At 40.4% G+C, this 18,228-nt stretch overlaps 1 protein-coding gene across 1 annotated transcript in view; it reads left to right on the top strand.

Annotated features, from left to right (window-relative positions):
• Positions 1 to 18,228, top strand: part of gpt2 (glutamic pyruvate transaminase (alanine aminotransferase) 2) — a 28,848-nt gene that overhangs the window by 3,882 nt on the left and 6,738 nt on the right. Inside the window, 9 exon segments of the mRNA XM_078400441.1 lie at positions 7,210 to 7,299; positions 9,148 to 9,256; positions 10,688 to 10,821; positions 10,985 to 11,228; positions 13,663 to 13,742; positions 13,865 to 14,001; positions 14,550 to 14,724; positions 16,766 to 16,921; positions 17,568 to 17,680. Coding sequence (XP_078256567.1) covers positions 7,210 to 7,299; positions 9,148 to 9,256; positions 10,688 to 10,821; positions 10,985 to 11,228; positions 13,663 to 13,742; positions 13,865 to 14,001; positions 14,550 to 14,724; positions 16,766 to 16,921; positions 17,568 to 17,680 — 1,238 coding nt within the window.

Here is an 18,228-nt window from a genome sequence, read left to right as displayed (position 1 = left end):
AGTTTTCTTTCTTTTAACTGGCCAAACCCAAGAAAATCGTGAAACATTACAGAGAGCTTGGACTCTGTTTTATCAATCTAGTATACATAGAATCTCCTCTCATCTACTAATAAATGCAGGTAAAATGAGATCTCTTGCCATATAATGCACTTTTAAAAATCCCTTTTTTGTTTGTAAACACTTTCCACTAAATAGGCTAACGTGGACACAACTAGTCATCAAACAATTCACTATTCATGGTCATGCAGTGCGGCACATTGGTGCAGCTGGTAGAGCCGCTGCCTCACAACGCCAGAGACCCAGATTCAATCCTGACCTTGGGTGCTGTCTGTGTGGAGTTTTCGCATTTTCTCCACAACCCCATGGGTCTCTTCCGGGTACTCTAGTTTCCACTCGTAGCCCAAAGATGTGCGGGTTTGTAGGTTAATTGGCCCTCTGTAAACCGCCCCTAGTGTGTAGGGAGTGGATGAGAAATGGGATCACATAGAACTCGTGTGAACGGGTGATTGATGGTTGGCGCGCACTCTGTGGACCATAGGGCCTGTTTCCATGCTGTGTCTGTCAAACATTCCATCAATCAATCAGTTCTCTGTCGCTGCTGTCTCCAACCTCTATTTTCCAAATGTCGAATGCCATTAAATCTGATGGGAGCCTCGGCGGATGGGGACGACGACGACGACTCACGATTGACCCACGATCAACGGTCGATTGGGGGGGGGGGGAGATAATGGGGACCCGGCGTGGGAGGACTGCCATGATGAACAATGGAGGACCTCGTGGGGGGGGGGGGTTGCTCTCATTTTAGAATCCTCTGCCCAGGGGATAAGTCTGTGTTTGTTTGTTCATTTGTTCCGGTGAAGCCAGCCAACAGTCGCTTGTCTTTTTCTTTTTGTTTTCACTTTTAATTTCAAGTTTTGGTGTACCTTGTGTGTTGTGACTGTTGGCAGACCAATTTCCCTCTGGGGATGAATAAAGTTTCATTGTATCGTATATGCTTTGAGTATTATCTGCACGCTTGCTCTTTCTGGGGTTTTTTCAATGATCATTCCCTTTGTGTGTTCCTGTGCTTCAGCATCTCTCCAGCAACTCTTGGCACCTATTGTTTTTACATTTTTACTGGCAGAAACATTCCTCACTTTCTGCTTTCTGTAAACAGCAATTCTAAAGCAGATGGAAACCTTTATCGTAGTGTAAGAACTAACTATTTAGCTAGAAGCCATCATATCCCAGCAACCATCCCATTCAAAAGAAAAAATCCCATTAATTTCCTGTCATTTCCTTCATTCTCCTTTTTCCTCCCATATTCCAAACCATAAATAAGTGTGCAAATATGCAGTCACTGTTACTCTGCCCCCCTCATTCTTCCCTTCAGAACCTCTGCCTAACTGAGCTCTGAACCCATGTTGACAATGTGTTGGGAAAATTTGAGGTAAGCATTTGAAGTTGTGAAGGGAAATAAGCTGCACATTGCAGAGGCTTTGGGAAGAATTGTGCGCCGTGAAGAGGAATGTGAGCATAATGGATGATCTGGACTCTGAAGTAGTCCTGGGCTGAAAGAAGACAGCAATGTGAATGAAACAAAGATTTCAGATTAGTACAGAGAAGGAAACCTTGTGATTCACCAATTATCTTGGTATTTATGTTAATTTGGGTTACTCCTTTACCAAGAACCAATGTGACTAATATACCATTGTGACCACAAAGCCATAGTGATCCAATTTCACAGACATAATTTCAGCATATTGTGTGTTGCTGGCTCTCTTTTATCCGTTAGATGCTCTGGTCCTATCCAACTTTCCTATTTTCTCTTGCCTTTGCATCCACAAATGGAGGCTTGGCATTGGTGGAGCCAGCCAGAACCTGTAGCTGTCTAAACACGGTATCTCTCATCATCATGGCCAAATATTCCCACTGCTCCAGCAATATTCCAGATGACTTACTGACCCCTTTCTCTGGCATTAACTCATTCATATGCCTCCAGAATCAAGTGCTAGCAGTTTGTAATGTGCTGCAGTTCTCAAAATGGAGCCTGTATATGAGTTGACTCCATCACTATTATCTTCTCTTTGTCTCATTTATTAGAGTTTTGATCCTATGTTACTCTGCAAATGGCTTCCCATTTTGCATATCAGTGAGCCCATTTTCTTTAAGTAGACATGGGGAACTGCAGATGCTGGTTGTCAAAAAAGACTGAGTGATGGAGTAACTTAGCAGGTCAGGCAGCATCTCAGGAGAACATGGATTAGCAATGTTTCTGGTCTGAAGAAGGGCCCCGTACTGAAATATTGCCTATCTATCTTCCAGGGATGCTACCTGACCTGCTGAGTTACATCAGCACTCTGTTTATTTTCATGGTACTATTTGATTCTTTACCTGTTTAAATACTTTGGTCTATTCAACCTTTCTTCTATATACTTAAAAAGCACTGAAACTTGCATATGGTTTCTTTCCTTGAAGCGCTCTAAAATAAACTGTCATGTGACTGGTGATGGTCTTGCTTCCCTTTTCTGCTGAACATCTGCAGTTTTTAACACATTTAATTGCTCCATCATCTTTTTTCAGGGAGCCGCCCTTAACTATTTCAGTTTGTAATTTAACTAGGAAATGTGTTTCCTGTCTTGCATGCTTCCTCATAACTGCAGTCACTTCCTAGTTACTCCACGTCTTCAACCTTTTTAAGCAGTTTGTTCAGAGATTAACAACCTGTGCCAAGTTTGAACTATATATATTTGCATGTCATCCTATCTGCCGCTTTGTCACACAATGCAATCTCCATCTAACCTTGACCGAACCCCCTCTTGCATATTCTGCACACCGCTTTGCAAACTCTAAGCTGCTCTGTCCTTCTCTTGCCCAAAGCTTGCTTTGTTGGCAAATCTTTCAACATTTGTAATTTTGGTCTCTGGAGTTTCTTATGTAAATTATCCCCCTTCTTATTCCTTTTCTGCTTTTTTTTGGTAAAATAACTTCTCTGTAACTTCAGCCCACTGCTGCTTGGTTCTCTGTTAGAGCACAGGGAGGGAGTTTGAACTAGATAAAAGCGCAGTGGAATGAAATTTGAACACATACCTCATTTATCTGGCAGATTTGTTTAATATACCCACAGGGGGTTCCAGTTCCAGTTTAATTCCACATGGTTCCCAGTAAACTGGTTTTGTACATTATCTTATGCAAAGTCATTCACTGAAGTTTTAAAATTCTTGGCCTCAGTTCAAATCTTTAAAAAAAGGCTATACTTTAAAGTGAGTTTTTGTATCCTATCGAGAACTTTGGTGTGTGCGAAAGGTGTGTCAATAAATAAAATGAAGTCCACACTTTTGATTAGTACTTTGCAAAAATTCAAAATTTTGGGGGGGTTTTAAAACTATATTTACAGGCAGATGAAACCACAGGCAACTGGCTGCATGAAAGGGGTTCTTTTGAGTCAATTCACGCTCATGTGTGGAGTTGAAAATGATCTTTTGCATTCATGCTGAGTCTGGTCTAGTGTATAGTATCCAAATGCAATAGACAATCCAAGGCATGAAAGAGTCTGCAATTTAATCACATAGGCTGCCATATTTCCTCAGCTAACCTACTTGTGAAAAATTAGCATACAGATTGTTTATTTAACCTAGCAATAGTTGTGCAGTCTGGATTTTGACTTCACTGGGTTGGCAATCTTTACAATGTATTCTCCAAATTTTAATGGTAATAATACTGATTTGCAAAATGAACAGTTTTCTGCTAGTGCATTCTCAATCCAACAAGAACACTGCAGTATTTTCTCCAGCTTACTGCGGCAGTACACTGCATTCTCCATCAGAACTATTGGACAACATCACATTGTTCCACTTTTTGAAGAGCCAATTTTCCTTTTAATATTTAGGTAATTTCCAATGATTTTTGGGAATGCTATTAAGTGCTGTCTCACGGTAGTCCACACCTAGAAACATTTTTTAAAATCTTTACAGTGGCCCCACCATAGCTTAACCAAATTAATTTTACTGAAGCAACATGATTGATTTGTCAAACGTATTTCACATTTTCACAAAATTTGAAGAACTACTGGCTACCAATCTGTTGTACAGATTACAAGATAAACGATTCTGTCTTCTGCTCTGCACACCTCATTCCCATTGACTGTTTTTTGCATTTGAACTGATGTGGTTTTCTTACCACCCTGCTCAGTTATTGGTGTAATTTATAACGACTATTTTCTACCCCTTGCTTTCCGTAGCAGATTTCAACTGCGCTTACTGTTGTGGTATAGGGGAGTTTGTTCTTGTTCTGCCAAGGATAATCAATAACTATCAGTACTAGGTATCCTCTCCCTCCTGTTTCCCATTGTATATATTTTGTTACAGTTAGTATTGTAGCGCAAGGGAATGTGTTCCTGTTTCGGGGGGGACAAGGGCAGCTCAGGGGTCGAGCCGCTGCCTCAGCGCCAGTGGCCCGGATTCGATCCTGGCCTCCGGTGCTGTCTGTGTGGTGTTTGTTTGTTCTCCTTGTGACCGTGTGGTTTTCTCCAGATGATCCGGTTTGCTCCCACATTCCAAAGACGTGTGGGTTTGTAGGTTAATTGGCTTCTGTAAATTGCCCCTAGTGTGTATCATCATATCATATATATACAGCCGGAAACAGGCCTTTTCGGCCCACCAAGTCCGTGCCGCCCAACGATCCCCGTACATTAACACTATCCTACACCCACTACGGACAATTTTTACATTTACCCAGCCAATTAACCTACATACCTGTACGTCTTTGGAGTAGGATAGAACTAGTGTACGGGTGTTCACTGGTCGCTGCGGAATCGGTGGGCTTGTTTCCAAGCTATATCACTAAACTAAACATACAAATCTGGCTGAGTAATAGACCTTAGAAAAATATCTAAATATATGCTCTCTTATTATAGGTATGAACATCATTACCTTTAAGATTTTTTTTTTTTAATTCATAGATGTAACTTGATCAGAATATTTATTTGTTAACTTTTTACAAATATAGAATTACTTTAGAGCAGGCATGACAACTTGCATTTGAGAAGCTTCACAACAACCGTTATTTGCTCAAAAGATCCATGAAAATTATTTTTTTAATTATTAGAGGGTGGTTTTTAAACGTAGATTGAATTTTCACCATGAGAAGGACAAGAGGAGAGGTTAAGGAAGCTACTCAGCAGTTCGTGGCCTTAGTGATTCAAGGCATGACCACAGCTGTGAAAAAGAACCAATACTTGCACGAGAAGGCAGGGGTCTCAAGAAGGGTCTTGACCCAAAACGCCACCTATTCCTTTTCTCCAGAGATGCTGCCTGACCCGCTGAGTTACTCCAGCTTTTTATCTATCTTCAGTTTAAACCAGCATCTGCAGTTCCTTCCTACACTTGCTTGAGGGAACATTGATTCCAAATTGTTGGAGGAGCGATAGTTGTTGAGTCATACAGCAATGAAACACCACTTTGACCCAACACACCCATGCTGACCAAGATGCCTCATCTAAGCTAGTTCCACCTGCCCATATTTGGCCCATATCCATCTGAACCTTTCCTATCCATATACCTGTTCAAATGACTTTAAAATGTGGTTGTAGTACTTGCCTCAGCTACCTCCTCTGGCAACTCATTCAATAAACCCATCATCCTTTGTGTGTGCGAGAAAGGTTGCTTTCTAGTTCTTGGTTCCCCTACCCCGGGGACAAAAGATTATGTTCATTTACCCTATATACACCCCTCATAATTTTATATACCTCTATAAGATCATTTCTCGGTGTCCTGTGCTCCAAGGAATAAAGTTACGGCCTGTAACCTCTCCCTATAGCTCAAGTCCTGGCAAATCTTCAGTGCGTTCTTTCCAGTTTAATGGCATCTTTCCAATAACAAGGTGATCAAAATTGAACACAATATTCCAAGTACGGCCTCACTAACTCCTTGTACATTTGTAACATAATGTCCCAACTTTTTTATTTGATTCTCTGACAGAGAAAGGGCCAACATTGCCTTCACTACCCTATCTACCAGTAATGCCACTTTCAGAGAACTATGTCCATGTACTCCCAGAACCCTTTGCTTCACAACACTCCCCAGAGCCCCATCATTCACTGTGAAGGTCGGCCTTGGTATAACTACTCAAGTGCTGCATCTAGCACTAATCTGAATTGAACTCCATTTGTCATTCCTTGGATCGCACTAATTCTCAATCATCTTCACTGTCTGATACCAACTATTCTCATCCAAACCATTGATATTTGTGACGAGGAAAATAGTGAACATGAAGAATTTGAAAATAGGATCTATAATTTTTTATTTTATAGCAACGGCGAACAAGTGGCCAGTATTGAACTGGGTTGGGCTTGAACAGAGGAGGTTTGATGGTGCTTTATTTGTCACATGCAACTGTACAGTGAAACGCTGCATATTTACACATGCTGACTCCGCCATTTTTGGCGCCATTATTCAAAGTCTAATTCCCACCCTGAGAGCATTGGAATAACGGTCTGGTGGGAACTGATGGTTAATGTTGGAGCTGGCGTTACCAATGATGACTTTAACTTTGCACATAGGGATGCACTCTGGATACTGTGGGTCCGAAGGAGTACTATTGAAACTCTAATTGCCATGTAGCAGCTCTTTCACAGACTGTAGCTTCTGTAGGAAATATTCATCTGGGTCCTGGACAAAGCTAATGTGTGTTGTTCATTCTGTGCACGTATGAAGGAAAATGCTTCAAAAGTGATTAATGGTAGTCTGTAAATGTTAACTATGAGGAAGAACATTAGTTTTTCTTTGTTGTAATCTACTCATTCCATTTAATTAGAATTATTTGATCTTAGTAAATTGGATCTGCAGCTCCTTTATTTGGTCCTTTGTTGCAGATGTTAAATTTAAACTTGAATGTTATGAGATTCGACAGTGTACTTATGAGATGAGGCAATGTCTTCGAACAGCTTGGATCAACTGATGTGCTTTGTAATATATATTTTTAAATTATTTACTTCACATATACATTTGCTGTTGATTATTTTTACAGGAATAATGTAAGGATGTTAGACAGATGCAATTTATTTTACTTGTTATTCCAGTTGCAAATATTCCTGGCAAACATTTGATTGAACCATCTGCTCAATGTATTTCCCATGAGTGACAGTTAAATGGAATTGCAAAGTTAACTGGCTTCTCCAGCAAATAGCCATACTTGACAATGATTACATTCTTCTGTTTTTCCTTTACCCAGGGAGCCCAAAAGCCCTTCAGAGAAATAATCAAAGCAAATATAGGTGACGCTCACGCAATGGGACAACAGCCAATCACGTTTCTAAGACAGGTAGGTGTGAGCACGGAACCTTTACTGCAATGCTTTCCAAAATAAATTTTAATCTGTCTACTCTTCAAAAAAGAAAATGAATTCCTGCTGGTCCCTATCAATAACGTCTGTCTTTTTTCACTGTTCTCCATTACGTTGCTTTAATTGGTGGAACATATTTGCCATCAGTACTAGAGATTATTTGAAAAGATTTTTCAGTCTTTTGGTGGTTTGTGTTGGGACCGTGGGATGTGCATGTGGATGGTTCAGTTATAGCCTGATCTCTGGTAGAATTTGCACTTCTTCCCAGGGCCCAAGAGTAGTTCACTTTGTACCAGTGCCTTTTTTCCCCCCTCAAGTTTGGCCAAAATTCAATATTTTAACAGATGCAATATATGTGACTCCACTTTCTAAACTGAATGAATTGACAAACATTTAATATTAATATTAGATTAATTTTCCAAATATTTTACCGACAGACCAGATTTACATACAAATAACTTCCAATAACCATTCTTGAGAATTTTTTAAAGAGGAAACACCTAACTTTTCTTCTTGCAACCTCTTTCAAGAACCATACTGGGGTGATTCCACATCAATGTTTTATAGAAAAAAACTCAATTGCATCAAAGAATGCAACTTTTGTTAAAACTGTTGAAACCGAGCCACCAAAACTCAGCTTGCAGATAAGTTAACAGCTGCCATGATCAAAGAATGAGCCAGAGGCAAGGGTAACGCATGGATTACTGTGCTTTAGCAAGCCAGTAAAGGTTGTATTTGATATTTTGAATACACTCAAATTTAAGAAATTTCAAAACCACCATTTTGTCTTGCAGTAAAGACTGATGCCTTTGAATGCCACATAGGAGTTCAATTATGAAATTTATTAATTTGGGATATTTGTCTGCTGCATTATATATTTCTGTCATATGGCAGTTCCTGAGAAGTATTCACAAGAAATGAATGATTCTTCCTGTGATCACTTTGAAAATAGTAGGCAGATGGTAGGTGATTACTTATCGATGTTTTTTGGTAGAAGGAAAATTACTAAAGGGCAAACCATATAAATGGATAGCCCATTCTCTTCCAGCACTTCTCTTCCCCCTCCCCCCCCCAACCCCCAAAACGTCACTTATCCATCTTCCCCACAGATGCTGCCTGGCCTGCTGAGTTACTCCAGCATGTTCTGTTCATTTTTGTTGTAAAAGAGCACCTGATCCTTGTTTCCCCATTTGAAAGGTCTCGGCCCGAAACATCACAATAGACAATAGACAATAGACAATAGGTGCAGGAGTAGGCCATTTCAGCCCTTCGAGCCAGCACCGCCATTCAATGCGATCATGGCTGATCACTCTCAATCAGTACCCCGTTCCTGCCTTCTCCCCATACCCCCTCACTTTGCTATCCTTAAGAGCTCTATCCAGCTCTCTCTTGAAAGCATCCAACGAACTGGCCTCCACTGCCTTCTGAGGCAGAGAATTCCACACCTTCACCACTCTCTGACTGAAAAAGTTCTTCCTCATCTCCGTTCTAAATGGCCTACCCCTTATTCTTAAACTGTGGCCCCTTGTTCTGGACTCCCCCAACATTGGGAACATGTTTCCTGCCTCTAATGTGTCCAATCCCCTAATTATCTTATATGTTTCAATAAGATCCCCCCTCATCCTTCTAAATTCCAGTGTATACAAGCCTAATTGCTCCAGCCTTTCAACATACGACAGTCCCGCCATTCCGGGAATTAACCTAGTGAACCTACGCTGCACGCCCATTCCTTCTCTCCAGAAATGCTGCCTTTCCCACTGAGTTACTCCAGCTTTTTGTGTCTATCTTCTCCATTTGAATGATTGGTTATGTTTCTTCTCTATTCAGGTCGTTGCTCTTTGTACTTGTCCTGAATTGCTCGAGAGCCCCGATTTTCCTGCTGATGCTAAGGAGAGAGCGCAGCGTATTCTACAGGATTGTGGAGGTTATAGTATAGGTATGTATGTTTCATTCCTATTTGTGCTGCTAAACTTGCATTGGGGAAAGTGGTGTCAGGAATGCTGAAGTCGTCATTGAGTGTGAGGTCTGATGGCAAATTGGTCGTGGGGCTTCGGTGTGCTGTTAAAGATGAGCTTTGCTTTGGTTCAGAGTCTAATTTACATCAAAGTTCAACGAGAGACAACTGCAGATGTTGGAATCTTGATCAGTCTAAAGAGCCCCGACCCAAAACATCGCCTGTCTATTCCCCACCCAATTGATGCCTGACCCACTGAGTTCCTCCAGCACTTTATGTTTTACAACAAAGGTCTGTTGATGGAGGGAGGAGGAATTGTGCTAATGATGTGTCAGTCGAGACTGTTAAACCAGGAGGTATTTTTCTATGTTTTTGTATGAGTATTGCTGGAATTATAAATTATGCAGTTATTGGCACACTTTGGTTGCGTGGGTCAATAATTTGTTTTAGAAATTATTATCCACTGGAATAAAAGGTAAAAATAATGCTAAAAGGGTGATAAGTGATTTCTGCAGATAATGGTTACTTGGCAATCATTATCCCAGGCTCTGACACCTCCCTCAAGCGAGTGAGTGGCACGCATCCACAGCCAGGCCATCTAGGAATGGACAATTAAACAGATCTTTTGGGGATCTGGCCCTGTGATAAAATTAGATCAGATCCAAACAAGACAATAAGACATTGGAACAGAATTAGGGTATTTAGCCCATTGAGTCTGCACTATCATTCAATCATGGCTGATCCATTTTTCTCAACCCCATTCTCCAGTAACCTTTAAGGCCCTTCCTAATTGACAACCTATCAATCTCTGCCTTAAAAATCTGAATGTCTTGGCCTCCGCAGCACTCGTACTCTCACACCAGCTCTTTGGTTGACTTTGAAAACAAAGATCAGCCAACAATGACAGTCGGTTCAGGTTTATTATTCTCACGTGTTTCACGGTACATTGTACAGCTTTGTTTTGCATGCTATCCAAACAGATCAGATATACCATGCCTGAATTCAGTCAGTTCAAACTAGAGTACAATAGGTAGAACAAAGGAGAAGAAACAGAGTGCAGAATATAGTTCTCCATTGTAGCACATCAGTTCCAGAGACAAAGTCCAATGTCCGCAATGGGGTAGAGGTGAATCGGACAGTGCCCTAGCTTCTTGATGGACCGTTCAGAAGCCTTATAACAGAGAGGAAGAGGCTGTTCCCAAGGAAGAAGATGTTCCTGTACTTTCTCTTCTAAGGCAAGCTGCCACTGGAAGTTGAAAATGTCTTGAATGTGGCTTGTACTTGATCTTTGCGTACAGGTATTGTGGATGTGCTTTTAGAGGACTGGCTTGCTTGAAATATTTATCCAATGAAATTTTAATAAAATATTAAACACCAGTTTTCATTAGATGACACTTAACAAAATAATTCCAGGTTCCTACAGCGCAAGCCAAGGACTGCATTGCATACGAGAAGATATTGCAAAGTACGTGGAGTCAAGAGATGGAGGAGTTCCTGCAGATCCTGATAATATTTACATTACCACTGGAGCAAGTGATGGAATAACTGTATGTATGTCAGCCACTCAATGGCCAAGTACTTTAGTCATTAACTCCGGGAGTGGGCTTTCCACAGTTACACTGTTGGACATAATTTTACATTTGTCATATTATGAACTATATTTTAATGCCAGTTTCAGATTTTCTGAATTGTGTGTCTTTTTTTTAACAGTCTGTATTGAAACTTCTTATGAATGGAGAAGGCAGAATGCAAACTGGGGTAATGATTCCTATCCCACAATATCCCTTGTACTCTGCGGCCATCTCGGAGCTGGGCGCTGTCCAAGTCAACTATTACCTGGATGAGGACAATAACTGGGCTCTGGATAAAAGTGAATTGAGGCGAAGCCTGGACAAAGCCAGGGAATATTGCTTCCCAAAAGTTCTTTGCATTATTAACCCAGGAAACCCAACTGGTATTTTACTTTAACCATTTAAAAAATAAGATGCATGCATTAGTTTGAATTTTAAACCATTTTTGGGCTTCACTAACAATAGTGAATAACATTGAAAAGCCTGTCTTAATACAGATGTCTCTGCATTCTAATGGATCGCGAGTTATTCATGGTGTTAGCTTTGTTGTAACACTTTTACTTCTTGAGAGAGAAGGTTGTGGATTCCATGTTCATGCCAGAGGGGGTTACTTTAGAACCACGACAGTGTGCCTTTTAGATGACACTTGAATGTTGGTTTAAACCGTTAATATAGGCATTAAAAATACCACTGCCTGAGTTGGTGAGAAGCTGCAGATAGTGAAAATGCTATTGCCTGCTAGCATGGAGATAAGGCCATTCCTCAGTTCTCCCTTTAGTGACCACACCCTTGTACCCGAGATTGACCTGCCACACGTTTTAATATAACTTCCCTGTCATTGTCTGTAGGTAGCCTGCCTTTACTTGGGAGGATAGACACAAAGTGCTGGAGTAACTCAGTGGGTCAGGCAGTATCCGTGGAGAAAAGGAATTGACATTTTGGGTCGGAACCCTCCTTTGGACTGGAAGATAGAGGTGGGAACAAGAGGCAAGAAAAGGTCAGAACAAACCAGGCCAGAACAAAGGCCCTTTCTCCCTATTAGTTACCCACCCCCTCCCCTCCTCTATCAGTCTGAACAAGGGTTCTGACCAAAAACATCACCTATTCATTTTCTCCAGAAATACTGCCTGACTGGCTAAGTTACTCCAGCATTTTGTGTCTATCTTCTGTGGACACCAGCATCTGCAGTTTTTCCTACACAATTTTACTGGGAGGAAGTTGATGTAGTTTATATTAGGGTAATATGATGGTGGCAATTAGTCCTACTGGTTCACAGCTCCAGGGACTTGCTTTCAATCCTGACCTTCATCTAGTTTGCGTCTTTCCTTGATCGTGTGGGTTTCCTCAAGGTGCTCCGTTTCCTCCCACATCCTTCAAGATGTGCTGGTTAGTTAACTGGCTTCCAAATTACCAGAGATATAGGATTCCATCAATAATTCACAGCAATATCTGCCTAGGTTTTAATGTTCAACACTTGGAATAAGAGACAAGTTGCCCATGACTGCCACATTCTTTCTGAATTTGGTTCCTGGAGTGACCAATAGATGCCTCTCCTCACTGTTGGAATTTTACCACTCTCCTATTCTCCCAAACTAACCTCAACGCAAATTGGAGGAACAGCACTTCGTATTCCACTTGGGCAGCTTACAACGCAGCGATATGAATATTGACTTCTCTAACTCTTGCTTTCCCTATCTCTCCATCCCTCCCCCATCCTAGTTCTCCGACTAGTTTGACTGTCCTGATTAAATTTTAATCACCTCATTGTCACCTTCCCCAAGCTAACAATGATCTATTCTACATTTTCCTTAACTTCATCCCCTTTGATCTCTTGTTTTCACACTTTACCCTTCCATCTCTCTTGTTTCCCTCTCTCCTGACTCTCAGTCTGAAGAAGGGTCTCGACCTGAAACGTCATCCATTCCTTCTATCCAGAGATGCTGCCTGTCCCGCTGAGTTACTCCAGCATTTTATGTCTATCTTCGGTGTAAACCAGCATCTGCAGTTCCTACACATTTTGTCTGATATTTCCCTTCCGCTCTCTACCATCAGTCACTCACTGCATTTTCCTTTCTTATAGTAATAAGTATGTTAATCTGGTTGATTGCATGTGGGAAACATGCGCAGAATTAAACATTGATGTTAAATTCAGCACAGCCACTGGAGATGAGGTTTTTGGTCCTTGATCTGGCCTCCCTCCCTGTAATCGTGCATGTCATTGTGCAAAACCCCCTCTAGAGGCTTCTACATTAACTGCTGTAAATGTTTCATTGGCAAGTAAACCAGATCAGATGACTGCTCAATTAAGTGATCATACAAGGAACTGTGGACACTAGTTTACAGGAAAACAGAAAGTGCTGGAATAACACAGTGGGTCAGGCAGCATCTCTGGAGAACATGGATAGCTGACATTTTGGGTTGGGACACTTCTTCAGACTGAAAGTGGTGGGTGTATCTGCTAATCACTTATCCTCACCTGTATCCACCTATCACTTGCCAGACGTTGTTCTGCATCCTCCCCTCCTCCAGCTTTCTCTCCTCACCAAAATCAGTCTGAAGAAGGGTCCCGCATCGAAAAGTCACCTATACGTGTTCAGAGATGCTGCCTGACCCGCTGAATTACTCCAGCATTTTGTCTTTTTTTGTCAATTAAATGATTAGCTGGCTACAAAGACAGCACCACTATTTTGAAAATTTAGACACCTGAGCAAGTGATGAATAATTCAACATGCCAAACGGTGTAAGAAAGTTTCTGAATTTGAATTGTGAAATAAAACCGAGTTTTTAACCAACACCTTTTTAAAAATACACATACAGGCCAAGTGCAAAGCAAACAATGTATTGAGGATGTAATTCGTTTTGCGTATGAAGAAAAATTCTTCCTTCTGGCTGATGAGGTGAGATTTTTCATGGAATTTATCGAATAATCTAAATGCAGCATTGTAATCTTGAGAGTCTCTGTATATTCTGTGTATATTGTTCAACAGTATATTTGTATGCTTTGTTTACTGTATGCTAGGTTTACCAGGAAAATATATATTCAGAAGGATGTGAATTCCACTCATTCAAGAAAGTACTGTATGAGATGGGTCCTGAGTACTTCAATACAGTGGAATTGGCCTCTTTTCATTCCACATCCAAAGGGTATACAGGAGAGTAAGTGTTTCTATTGTATACATTATAACCTGATTTGTTTTGTTAACACGTTTCTATAATGCAAATTGGATACGATGCGATCAGTGAATCCGAGAACACTATGTACAGTGCCCTCCGTAATGTTTGGGACAAAGACCCATCTTTTATTTATTTGCCTCTGTACTTCACAATTTGAGATTTGTAATAGAAAAAAATCACATGTGGTTAAAGTGCACATTGTCAGATTTTAATAAAGGCCATTTTTATACATTTTGGTTTCACCATGTAGAAATTACAGCAGTGTTTATACATAGTTCCTTCCCCCCCCCCCCCCCCCCCATTTCAGGACACCATAATGTTTGGAAGTGCATGAACCTCTGAAAAATATTTTTGGCTTTTTTAGTAAAAGCATTGTAGCCGATTCATCCTGAGGATTTAGAATCAAAAAGGTTTCATAATAAGATTGTTGGAATTTACATTTCGGATGTTCCAAAACTCCTTTTTGTTGTGTTGCCCATTATTGTCTATTCTTCCAATAAGCTTGGTACTGAACATTTCTGTCTTTCTAGATGTGGATTTAGGGGTGGCTATATGGAAGTTATCAACATGGACCTTGAGGTTAAGGCTCACTTTGAGAAGTTGCTCTCAGTTCGTCTGTGTCCTCCTGTTCCAGGGCAAGTAGCCATGGCTGTGGTGGCCAACCCCCCAATGCCAGGAGAGGAATCCTACACAACATTTCAAATGGTTAGTTCACCTGTGTGGTTGTCCAGGAACTGCCTCTGCTCTCTTTTCCATTGTTAATCCTCTGCTGGGAAATAGTTAGCAATTTCTGTTTTTGAAGAAGTCACTGCAAATGGAAAACAAGAAAATGTGCCAATAAATTGTATCAAATTAGCAATCGTCCTTTAAGATAATATTTTGAAAGTTGTTAGCTATGCAGTTTTGTGGTCATTTAGTATAATATAAGATTCGGTGGATCAAGTTGGCATTGGCAGTACTCTTCAAAGATCTGTTTGATGATAGTTGGATGATGATGGATTTCCACAATCCATAGAACTTAAACATTTTCCAATATGCTTCAATATCTTAAACTGCAAAGCAGAAAAACAAGTACAATCAGTCCGAAGGGTCCAGACTTAATGTTGCTTATTCATTCCCTCCATAGATGCTGCCTGACCTGCTGAGTTCCTCCAGTGCTGTCTTTGCAAATACTCTTGTTCTTCTATCCTTCTGCCATGAAGTTGATTATTCAGTCATTGCACCATCCTAGGATGCATTCTATCAGCTAGAATTTTAAACTTGCATACCAGAGACACAAGGTTGAATCTTATCATAACACCTGGAGAATTTAAATATATCTAAAATTTAATAAAAGATGGTCACAGCAATGGTAACCATATAGACCCTTGTTTCACCAACGCTTCAAGAAATCTCCCATCCTTGTCTTTGCCTGCTCATAAGGTCATAAGGAAAAGGAGTAGAATTAGGCCATTTGGCCCATCAAGTCTATTCCACCATTCAATCATGGCTTATCTTTCCCCCCTTTCTAACCACATTCTCCTGCCTTCTCCTCATAACCTCTGACACCTGTACTAATCAAAAATCTATCTATCTCTGCCTTAAAAATATCCACTGACTTAGCTTCCACAGCCTTCTGTGGCAAATAATTCCACAGATTCACCACCCTCTGACTAAAGAAATTTCTCCTCATCTCCTTCCTAAAAGAGCGTCCTTTAATTGTGAGGCTATGACCTCTAGTCCTAGACTCTCCCACTAGTGGAAGCATCCTCTCCACATCCACTCTATCCAAGCCTTTCACTATTCTGTATGTTTCAGAGGTGTGTGTGTGTGTCCCCCCCCCCCCCCTCATTCTTCTAAACTCCAGCGAGTACAGGCCCAATGCTGACAAACGCTCATCATAGGTTAACATACTCATTCCTGTAAAATAATTCCTGTCTGGTCTTTGTGACTCCAGACCCACAGTCGGTGGTTGACTCCTAAATACCGCTTCAGTTCTGGGGAGTAGGAATAGCTAATAATCACCAATGAGACCCACGTCCCGTGAATACATAATTTACATTTTTTTTAAAATCTAATAACAATAACTCAAACTGCAGTTACAAGATTTCAACATAAGGGCGAGGGAGATGAATATAGCAAATTGAATTGGAAATTATGCTTAAATATGGAGTTTCTAATTTGGCAGTAATCTAATCCTTTTAAAAACCTAAGATGCATTTTGGATAATTTAAAATCAGTAAAGGAATAGGCTATTATCTAGCATTGTGTGAGGAAAATGGACTAACTGCTTCTTTGGGAATCTTTAGAAACAATGATCACTCAGATTTCAGTATAAAAATTGAAACTGCATCTATTTAAAAAAAAATCTTTATAATTTATCTCTAATCTGAGACCAGGGTTTTACACATGGATTACAATTCTCCCATCACATGCAAAATTCATATGCCCTCTAATAAAAATCTGACAATCTAGGCATTCAATGTACAAGAATGTACAATACTCCTTTATGTTGAGTTTATGAATTCATACTCTGTGCTATAAATATTAACCATACTGTGACCTTTGATAGGATATAGGATCTAATTAAATAAAATCATGGAGTTTTTGCTTTGGGGATAGAGATATCCTTTTCAAATTAACACAGCATATTTTGTTTTTGTCTTCAATATATACATGCACAAGTCAAGGTAATTATGTGTTGACTGAATTAAATTGTGACATAATGCTTACACCTATTAACAAGGAACATCTGTTTAATATGCAGGAGAAGATGATGGTATTGCAAAATCTTGCTGAGAAAGCCAAGTTATCGGAGGAAGTCTTGAATACTATTCCTGGAATGCACTGCAACCGTTTGCAAGGGGCAATGTATGCATTTCCAAGAATTTTTATTCCTTCCAATGCTATCAAAGAAGCGCAGGTTTGTGGTTCAGACAATAACACGTATAAATTACTGTTCTCGCAACGGCTAAATGACTATTTTCGAGAAAATCATTTGCTTACATCACTGCTAAAATTAGTTTTTACTATTTTTCATTCTATTCATTTATACATTTGTCTTTTATTTCTCAAAGCTGAATGTAATGGAAGCATGACCTACCAAAGCTCCTGAAATTAGTTTGCAGGATTACAAATGTCCAAATACTTCCTCTCTCCAACGGAGGTGGAATGTGTGGTTTGCGCTTTCTCCCAGTAACCATGTGGGTTTTCTCCGGGTGCTCCAGTTTATAGGTTAATCAGCCTCTGTAAAATTGCCCCTAGTGTGTAGGGAGTGGATGAGAAAGTGGGATAACATAGAAATAGTGTGAACGGCTGATCGATGGTCAGCATGGACTCTGTGGGTCGAAGGGCCTGCTTTCCATGCTGTATCTCTAAACTAAAACAATAAAATGTGACAATAACTGCAGCATTTTTAATAAATCTTTGAATAGAATTCATTGTAAATGTATGGATTTTTATTGTAAGTGTAGTTGCAATAACCTCTTCACCCTGGCTCAAAACATAAATAAGAATCATGAAGATTTGCAACAGATTGCTTTACCCGTCTTTGTGTTGCTCTTGTTTAGGCCAGTGGAATGGCTCCAGATATGTTTTACTGCATGAAACTCTTGGAGGAGACTGGGATCTGTGTGGTGCCTGGCAGTGGATTTGGTCAAAAGGAAGGAACTCATCATTTCAGGTAATTCCACTCTTGGCAAGCGTAGTAACTAGAGCCAGGATGTTTAGCCGCTAAAAATCTCTGAAATAGGCAGGCAAATAGGCATAATAAAATTACAAAAAAGGCACGAAAAAGGCATAAAAAGGCATGTATTTCCACCACCAAAATATGGCTAAAAATGTGTTTAGCTGTCTGTACATGCTGGGAGAAGAAATATTTCTTCTCGTGATTCACTGCTTTCTCACATGCTTTGCAAAACAGCACACAGTTGTATGTGGAGAATATATCACTCCCGTACAATCTCACCAAATCGTTCAGTTTTTTACATGGCGTTGACTTGACTTTAGGCATTTTGACGCTTGCAGGGGTAGATCTTACAGGAGCTTGCAGGGGTAGATCCTACAGGATGCAGACCTCTACAGGCAGGCCAAGTACAAGCTGAGAAGGAATCAGAGCTGCCAAGGAAAGGTACTCTGAGAAGTTGAGGAGCAAGTTCTCAACTAATGACTCTTTTTCAGTTTAGAAGGGCTTGCCAGAAATCACAAGCTACAAGAGCAACTTCCCCCCCC

The sequence above is a fragment of the Rhinoraja longicauda genome, chromosome 6, assembly GCF_053455715.1.
Source record: "Rhinoraja longicauda isolate Sanriku21f chromosome 6, sRhiLon1.1, whole genome shotgun sequence".
Taxonomy (NCBI): Eukaryota; Metazoa; Chordata; class Chondrichthyes; order Rajiformes; family Arhynchobatidae; genus Rhinoraja; species Rhinoraja longicauda.
This window is presented reverse-complemented; position numbering and strand designations above follow the sequence as displayed.